General features: G+C 36.9%; 1 protein-coding gene and 1 pseudogene across 1 annotated transcript; both read right to left on the bottom strand.

Moving 5' to 3' along the window:
- Nucleotides 1-2,267: 2,267 nt before the first annotated feature.
- LOC127641062 (hatching enzyme 1.2-like) lies at nt 2,268-3,459 on the bottom strand (annotated as a pseudogene).
- Nucleotides 3,460-6,528: 3,069 nt separating this feature from the next.
- On the bottom strand, nt 6,529-7,725 carry LOC127641058 (hatching enzyme 1.2-like). Its single transcript, XM_052123817.1, has 5 exons — nt 7,657-7,725; nt 7,487-7,565; nt 7,227-7,367; nt 7,010-7,127; nt 6,529-6,919 (listed from the first exon to the last, which is right to left on the bottom strand). The coding sequence occupies exons 1-5, from the start codon at nt 7,723-7,725 to the stop codon at nt 6,529-6,531; spliced, it is 798 nt and encodes a 265-aa protein (XP_051979777.1).
- Nucleotides 7,726-8,920: the final 1,195 nt, after the last annotated feature.

Here is an 8,920-nt window from a genome sequence, read left to right as displayed (position 1 = left end):
TCGTATCGCCGTGCGCCTCACAAGTGTTCAGTCGATGGATGGACAGCGAGCTCTGACAGAGACTACTTGTGAACAGAAAAAATTACGATGCCACACAGATGTGCTGTTCCTGGCTGTGGTCAAACAAAAACTCTGAATAAGCTGCCGAAAGATCCAGACGTCAGGGAAAAATGGATGCAGTTTATTTTTTGCGGACGTCCCAGTCACGGCAGTGTTAACTTAAGCGTTTGTTCTGTACATTTTAAGGATGACTGTTTTGAGAACAAATCTCAATATGATGCTGGCTTTGCCAGAAAACTGTTGCTGAAAGATAAGTCCGTGCCGACTATTATGGGAACAACGACGACGCAAACTGTAAGTAATCTATTTTAAACTTTAAACTACTTTTTAAAGCGCAATATGTATAACATGTAATACTCAAACATGCAGATTAACATAATTATTATTATTTGTCTGTCATTATGTGCACATACTTCAGGGGTCTCCATGCAGCATTTATGTTCTTGCTCAGTGGGCATTGCACCACAATTGCCACAAGTGCACCTGTGAATGTTTAAAAAAATCATAAATGTGTTTGATATGACACCTTTTATGTAGAATTGTCATTTTAAGGGTATTTACAATATTACTTTTTATCACTGGCTAATATAAACACATTTGTATAACATAATCTTGAAAATATGTAGCCTTTCTAGTAGGCCTACATGTCATAGAACATGTCAACAATAAAAATATTGCCTTATCAATGCTGCATCTTCAAATATGGCCTGTGCATGCATTTTTCTCCGTGGTACACCCTATCATTTCATTGCAATTAGTTAAATAATGTTAAACTGTTACCAAATTAGTCTATAGGAGAACTATGCAACAATAATCCGTTTTCAAGTGTCTTTTTTATTAATTCAAAATAGTTAAACTTTCCATGTGGCCACGGGCTGATCCAGTCTTCGTTGTTGTGGTGATGGTTCGTTTTCCTCTGATTCCTCATCTGATTCCGGCTCAAACATATACGGTTGTATCATTGCAAGAGCCATCGCCAGCATGCATCACTCGCTACTAAACAGTTACGCTGAATCCGCAAATGTTCTGGCTGGGGGCGTCAATAATTGATATAGGCACTGACGTTAGCCAATCATAACAGTGGGCGTTAACACTGAAGTCTTAATTGGAAAACGCCCCCAAAACAGACTGTTTGAATCAGAGGATGAGAAACAGGGTGGGAAAAGGTCATAAATCACTAGATTTTAAAAGTTTTTCTTAAAAAAAAAATATATTAATACTATAATTGCACCTAAGGGAACATAATAATACAATAAAAAAACCCATGTCATGACCCCTTTAATAAAACTCTTAATTGCATTGAGATAATGAAATTGCTTTAGAAGCTATTGTGGTAACACTTTAGAATACTGTATCTTACTTAATGCATAACTAATAAGGAATTACTGCAGAACTAACAGGTAATTCTTCATTAACACTTAAGTCACTACTATTAACTACTAAGGAAGATGTGTTAACTAATCAGTATGTAATAGCATTTTATAGTTGTGTTAAGTAACAATTAGCTAATCAATAACTATTGAATTAAGTCATGCCTCCTGAATAACTACTTTTAATTATCTACTAATTCAGCTTCAGAAGAAATAACTATTAAGTAACTACCAATGAACAGTAAACAACACGTTGTGTCCCTCTTGATGTTGGTGTAATTGACTTCAAAGTTTTTAAGCATACTGAAGCCCTTTAAAATTTATGAACATCAGGCAAATAATTATTTTCCAATTATACTAGAAGTGAATTTAAATAAATCTCAAATAATTGTTGAACATCAATAATTTTTTCATTTATTATTTTTTTTTATGACAATTTCCCTAGAAATAAAAGACTAATGGATTTAATTATTGTCATATTCTGCATCAGGTCAAGTTATCCTAATGTACACCTGTGTGCATTTCGGAATGCAACAAGACAGCCTCAATACTCTGATTGCATCCTTTTTGTTCCATTGGAATTGTTATTACTTGTTTTTTTCTTTCATATCAACCAGAAGCTTGTGCTGGATATTTGGAATACTTTGATCCTTTTTTGAAAATCAAACCAAACAATACCCATATAATCTTGCAATGTAATAAACTTTATTTTCCCTAACACAATCACTTATTACAGAAATTCACCACCATGAAAAGATGAAGAACATCACCTCATCCCTTTATTCATCTAAACAGTACACATATTTATGTAACCCCACATGTACATTGTCGTCAACTTTAGCATCCATACAGCTTGTTGATTCTCAGGATGTCGGTGTTGGACAGATCCTGCCTCTGTCCGATTTGCACCATTGCATCAAGAATGGGAGTAATGGTTTCCATCCCGGGCTGGGTGGCGAAGGCCGTTCTTCCATAGTGCATGATGGAGCTGTAGTCGTATGGAGTGTTTTGATTGTTGGTGTTCTGTTTTTGAAAGTTGTAGGCCATGTCAGGAGAGATGTTCTCCCAGTTGATCCTGACGTACTGGTCACGGTCGCTCCTGGTTTGCTCATGGTAGAAGCCCAGGGCATGGTTGAGCTCATGCTGAGCGATGCCACGATACACACAGCCTAATCTGTTGAGGGAGACCACCTGTTTGCCTCCAATTCTACCAAGAGAAGAGTAGCACCTGAGAAGGTAAAATAGAGGCGTTCATGTTAAAGGACATGTTGTGGAAGAGTTCAAATGCGTCTTGTTGATATTGTATGATTGTCCTCACCCATCTTTGTTCTCAATACTGAGGTAGTCGGTCTGAGATGTTCTGGGCACAAAGCGGATGCAGGTTTTGGTGTGGAAGGTCGACATGGCACTCTGAATAACTGACTTGTCATAAAAGGCTGCAAAACAAAACAAAAGATAAGAAAAAGAACCAAAGGTTCAAAATCACATGTACATGAATCTTAACTATGTTGCATAAATAAAGTGCATTCACTTACAGAATTCGTTGCTCACTATGTAAGGAACCTCCACTAAGTTTTGTGCGTTTTCTTCCAGAAACAGTTATTGTTGAAGCAGAAGAGAGCATTTCTGGTTTTGGGAAACACCAGGTCTCCTTCAATCAAGAGTTCAGAAGATCCTGTGTTTAAAGGAAAATACATTTTCAGTAACACAATATAAATCTTGATGTGAATTTAAATACATTTTAGAAATATGCCTCTATTCTGTCAAAGTTATTGTTGGCTTTAGCTGACTGACCATTGTTGGACTCCAAAATCTTTGTAGTGATGTCCATAGCTCTTGGCTCTGTAAAAATCCCATCTTCAACCCTCTGCTCCTGGCAATGAAAATACAAATGTTTAAAGTGACTTATTTGAGGAAAGCCGATCATTGAAGTGCAGAGAGAAACTAGACAGGGTCTTACCATGAGAGGAGATGGCTGGACGACGCCAACCAGCAGGAGCAGAATGGAAAAGGAAGCTCTTGGGTCCATGTTGCCTCAGTTTGTAGAGATGATCAGGATGCTCCTGTATTGAGGTTTTGTGTCTGTGAGCGGCTGGACCTGGACTTTATATTCACCTGTATAGGTGGGTCCAGGAGGGGATTATGGATCGGTCTTAGTATTCACTGTCTACGATGTGTAACTAAAGGGAGGAGATGTTGAACACCTCTGTTAGAGTAAAATCTTATAGAACCAGGGGATGTATACAAATCTGTTTAACTAATCTACTCAAATTAATGGGAATTTCTTTCTTGAGACAAAACAACTAGGAATGCTTTTTTGTGAGAACATCACCTTTGACACACTCAAAAGCATCATCAGTTAAGGAGGAGAGTTCATAGTTGAGCTTATGATTTGGAATTGAAAAAATGTAATTCAATTCTATGTCACTGGAACTGCATATTCGGTTTGGTAGTCAGACATTAAAATCTGTTCCTGTCATGCTGCTCCAAATTTTGCTATTGTCCAGACTGCTTTGAGAAGTTCTCCATATTTTCTCCAGAACTTCACTGATGGTCTATTACTCTGCCGGTTCCACCTATGGTTGTAGATATTCTTGAGATGACAATTGATTTGTCTGCTGAGGATTTTCTCTGTCAATATAACAACACATAGCAATTCTAAAGTTGTTTATAAGGGGAAGGATCCATAGTAGTTAGAAATCCAAATGTATCTACTCCAAGTTCAAGATAAATCTAGATGATGCATAAGTCTGCATACATTATCAGATACAGTAAGCTTTGTTATCAAATGTGTCCATATCACTTCTCAACATAATGTAATTTAATACTTCATGAGCGCTACTGTTAGGTACAGGTCAGTTTTGTTAAAATAATTACTTCTGCTAAAGTACTAAATGTAAATGTAATTGAATTGGACCATTCTATAAACATTAAAATACACACAGTTTCAAAAGTATAGCCTTAGATGTTAACATTATATGTGTAAACATGATCTAACGGGGGGAAAAAAAATCTCTGTTCTTCACGATTACAGTCATTTTTATTTAAAAAAAAATGTAACCAAGTTAAAACAAGGACAAGTTAAAGAAACCTTTTCTAACAATCAACTTTACCCATATCCAATTTTTGCAGCAAACTTGCCGCAAATTCACCACTGATCATTTTCACATGCAAATTAGCTTTGCGTCAAACTTGCTGTAAATTGTTCATTGTTGTCAATGGTTTGCCAGAGGTTCACCACTACCGCTGAAGAGCCACAAACTTCTGGCAAACTTTTGCTGTGAATCAAAAGCAAATTTTCATTTAAAAAATATCAAGCGTCAAATTTGCGGCAAGTTTATATTTTTTGTAAGGGTATGCAAAGTATGCTCTCTATTTAGCTTAAGTTATACTAAACGCAGACCATTCCTTTAACACTAAATATTTTCATGTATTGTCCTACTAACTTTACCATGCTTACTTTTAGGCCATGTCCACACTAACACGCTTACATTTGAAAAGGCTTATTTTTCTCTACTTTTCGGCCTTCCGTCCACACTGAGACAGCGTTTTTGAGAGTGAAAAATGTACTTTATGAAAACTCTCTTTCAAATGGATATATTTGAAATGCTGTCTTCACATTGTAGTGTGGACAGGGCAAATGGAGATGTCATAAAAAACGATGATTTATTTGATGTCATGTGACGTATCATGTGATCCAATCAACCCACAACCATCGAGATGGCGGCCCATGTTGTAGAGGAGTTGCTGTGCCTGCTATTCACATTGATAGTCTTATTAAAGATAAATGTTACTTTGTACAACCTTCACACTTCAATGCTTCAAAGGGGACAGGAAGTTTACTTAGAATTGCTGTCCAGCAATGGATTCGAGGACAATTGCATTTCAGGTCGTACATAGAGTGGCGATTTTTCGCATGTGCAGTAAGGGGATTTAAGAGTTTTCATATGTTTCAGTGTGGACAAGCAGCATTTGGAAAACAGTTGAAAACAGCAGTGTGGATTGAGAGCGTTTCGAAAGCGAAAACACCATTTTCAAATTTATATCGTAGCCCAAGATATTACTGATCAGAGACTTCTTTCAATTTCTTTTCTTGTAGGTTAAATCAGTTTAATTGTGTTAACCTGACCAAGCCAACATACTGTTTCAAACGATTTTGGTTTAGGTTTTTTTTATTTTTTTTTACATTTTATCTCTAAACCATTCAAACTCCTCCTAGTGCTTTCAAGCTACATCCACCGAACATGGTACAGACCATGAAACTGTTCTGGAATAGCGTGCTATGACCTTTCTAATTTAAAGGATTTACGGTTTGTTGAACAGCAGACAATCAAAAACCAGAAAAAATCCAACAGACTTACACTGACTGAATTTTCAAACGTGCCAAGACTATTCGAAATACAACAGTCAAATTTTTTTAATGTAAACAAACCCACACAAGTCCTTTAATCTGCTATAAGTTTATCTCTTTCTCTATCTATCGATCTATCATTCCTGTTGCTACATGATGTTGGTGTAATTGACTACAGAGTATTTAAGCATACTGAAGTCCTTTAATATTGATGAAAATCAGGAACATCATTCTTTTCCCGTTATACTAGAAGTGAATTAAAATAAATCTGAAATAATTAATGAACATCAATAATTTTTTCATTTATTAATTTTTTCATGACAGTTTTCCCTAGAAATAAAAGCCTAATGGATTTAACTATTGTCATATACTTTATCAGGTCAAGTTATCCTAATGTACACCCGTGTGCATTTCGGAACGCAACAAGACAGCCTCAATACTCTTATGGACTCCTTTTTGTTCCAGTGGAAATGTTTTGACTTATTTTGTTCTTATCAACCAGAAGCTCATGCCAAAATGGAGGACATTTGGAATACTTTGAATTTTTGTTTTTTGATTGAAGACATTGTATATCAAACCAAAGAAGATCCAAATATTCTTGCAGTGTAATAAACTTTATTTTCCCCTTCACAATCACTTATTACAGAAATTCGCTACCATCAAAAGATGAAGAACATCACCTCATCCCTTTATTCATCTAAACAGTACACATATTTATGTAACCCCACATGTACATTGTCGTCAACTTTAGCATCCATACAGCTTGTTGATTCTCAGGATGTCGGTGTTGGACAGATCCTGCCTCTGTCCGATTTGCACCATTGCATCAGGAATGGGAGTAATGGTTTCCATCCCGGGCTGGGTGGCGAAGGCCGTTCTTCCATAGTGCATGATGGAGCTGTAGTCGTATGGAGTGTTTTGATTGTTGGTGTTCTGTTTTTGAAAGTTGTAGGCCATGTCAGGAGAGATGTTCTCCCAGTTGATCCTAACGTACTGGTCACGGTCGCTCCTGGTTTGCTCGTGGTAGAAGCCCAGGGCATGGTTGAGCTCATGCTGAGCGATGCCACGATACACACAGCCTAATCTGTTGAGGGAGACCACCTGTTTGCCTCCAATTCTACCAAGAGAAGAGTAGCACCTGAGAAGGTAAAAAAGAGGAGTTCATGTTAAAGGACATGTTGTGGAAGAGTTCAAATGTGTCTTGTTGATATTGTATGATTGTCCTCACCCATCTTTGTTCTCAATACTGAGGTAGTCGGTCTGAGATGTTCTGGGCACAAAGCGGATGCAGGTTTTGGTGTGGAAGGTCGACATGGCACTCTGAATAACTGACTTGTCATAAACGGCTGCAAAACAAAACAAAAGATAAGAAAAAGAACCAAAGGTTCAAAATCACATGTACATGAATCTTAACTATGTTGCATAAATAAAGTGCATTCACTTACAGAATTCGTTGCTCACTATGTAAGGAAGCTCCACTAAGTTTTGTGCGTTTTTCTTCCAGAAACAGTTATTGTTGAAGCAGAAGAGAGCATTTCTGGTTTTGGGAAACACCAGGTCTCCTTCAATCAAGAGTTCAGAAGATCCTGTGTTTAAAGGAAAATACATTTTCAGTAACACAATATAAATCTTGATGTGAATTTAAATACATTTTAGAAATATGCCTCTATTCTGTCAAAGTTATTGTTGGCTTTAGCTGACTGACCATTGTTGGACTCCAAAATCTTTGTAGTGATGTCCATAGCTCCTGGCTCTGTAAAAATCCCATCTTCAACCCTCTGCTCCTGGCGAGGAAAACAAAACAAAATGTTTGAAGTGACTTATTTGAGGAAAGCCGATCATTGAAGTGCAGAGAGAAACTAGACAGGGTCTTACCATGAGAGGAGATGCCTGGACGATGCCAACCAGCAGCAGCAGAATGGAAAAGGAAGCTCTTGGGTCCATGTTGCCTCAGTTTGTAGAGATGATCAGGATGCTCTTGTACTGAGGTTTCGTGTCTGTGAGAGGCTGGACCTGGACTTTATATTCACCTGTATAGGTGGGTCCAGGAGGGGATTATGGATAGGTCTTAGTATTCACTGTCTATGGTGTGTAACTAAAGGGAGGAGATGTTGAACACCTCTGTTAGTGTAAAATCTTATAGAACCAGGGGATGTATACAAATCTGTTTAACTAATCTACTCAAATTAATGGGAATTTTTTTCTTGAGACAAAACAACTAGGAATGCTTTTTTGTGAGAACATCACATTTGACACACTCAAAAGCATCATCAGTTAAGGAGGAGAGTTCATAGTTGAGCTTATGATTTGGAATTGAAAAAATGTAAGTCAATTCTATGTCACTGGAACTGCATATTCGGTTTGGTAGTCAGACATTAAAATCTGTTCCTGTCATGCTGCTCCAAATTTAGCTATTGTCCAGACTGCTTTGAGAAGTTCTACATAATTTCTCCAGAACTTCACTGATGGTCTATTACTCTGCCGGTTCCACCTATGGTTGTAGATATTCTTGAGATGACAATTGATTTGTCTGCTGAGGATTTTCTCTGTCAATATAACAACACATAGCAATTCTAAAGTTGTTTATAAGGGGAAGGATCCATAGTAGTAAGAAATCCAAATGTATCTACTCCAAGTTCAAGATAAATCTAGATGATGCATAAGTCTGCATACATTATCAGATACAGTAAGCTTTGTTATCAAATGTGTCCATATCGCTTCTCAACATAATGTAATTTAATACTTCATGAGTGCTACTGTTAGGTACAGGTCAGTTTTGTTAAAATAATTACTTCTGCTAAAGTACTAAATGTAAATGTAATTGAATTGGACCATTCTATAAACATTAAAATACACACAGTTTCAAAAGTATAGCCTAAGATGTTAACATTATATGTGTAAACATGATCTAATGGGGGGAAAAAATCTCTGTTCTTCCCGATTACAGTCATTTTTATTAAAAAACAATTTAACCAAGTTAAAACAAGGACAAGTTAAAGAAACCTTTTCTAACAATCAACTTTACCCATATCCAATTTTTGCAACAAACTTGCCGCAAATTCACCACTGATCATTTTCACATGCAAATTAGCTTTGCGTCAAACTTGCTGTAAATTGTTCATTGTTGTCAATGGTTTGC

Source organism: Xyrauchen texanus, chromosome 50, assembly GCF_025860055.1.
Source record: "Xyrauchen texanus isolate HMW12.3.18 chromosome 50, RBS_HiC_50CHRs, whole genome shotgun sequence".
NCBI lineage: Eukaryota > Metazoa > Chordata > Actinopteri > Cypriniformes > Catostomidae > Xyrauchen > Xyrauchen texanus.
Note: the sequence above shows the minus strand (reverse complement) of the source record. Positions and strands in the feature narration are given on the sequence as shown.

Coding starts and splice junctions, on each gene's coding strand:
- LOC127641058 (XM_052123817.1), bottom strand. CDS start 7,725: ATGGACCCAAGAGCTTCCTTTTCCATTCTGCTGCTGCTGGTTGGCATC. Junction 7,368..7,486: donor GATTTTGGAGTCCAACAATG/GTCAGTCAGCTA, acceptor CTTTAAACACAG/GATCTTCTGAACTCTTGATT. Junction 6,920..7,009: donor AGTATTGAGAACAAAGATGG/GTGAGGACAATC, acceptor TTACCTTCTCAG/GTGCTACTCTTCTCTTGGTA.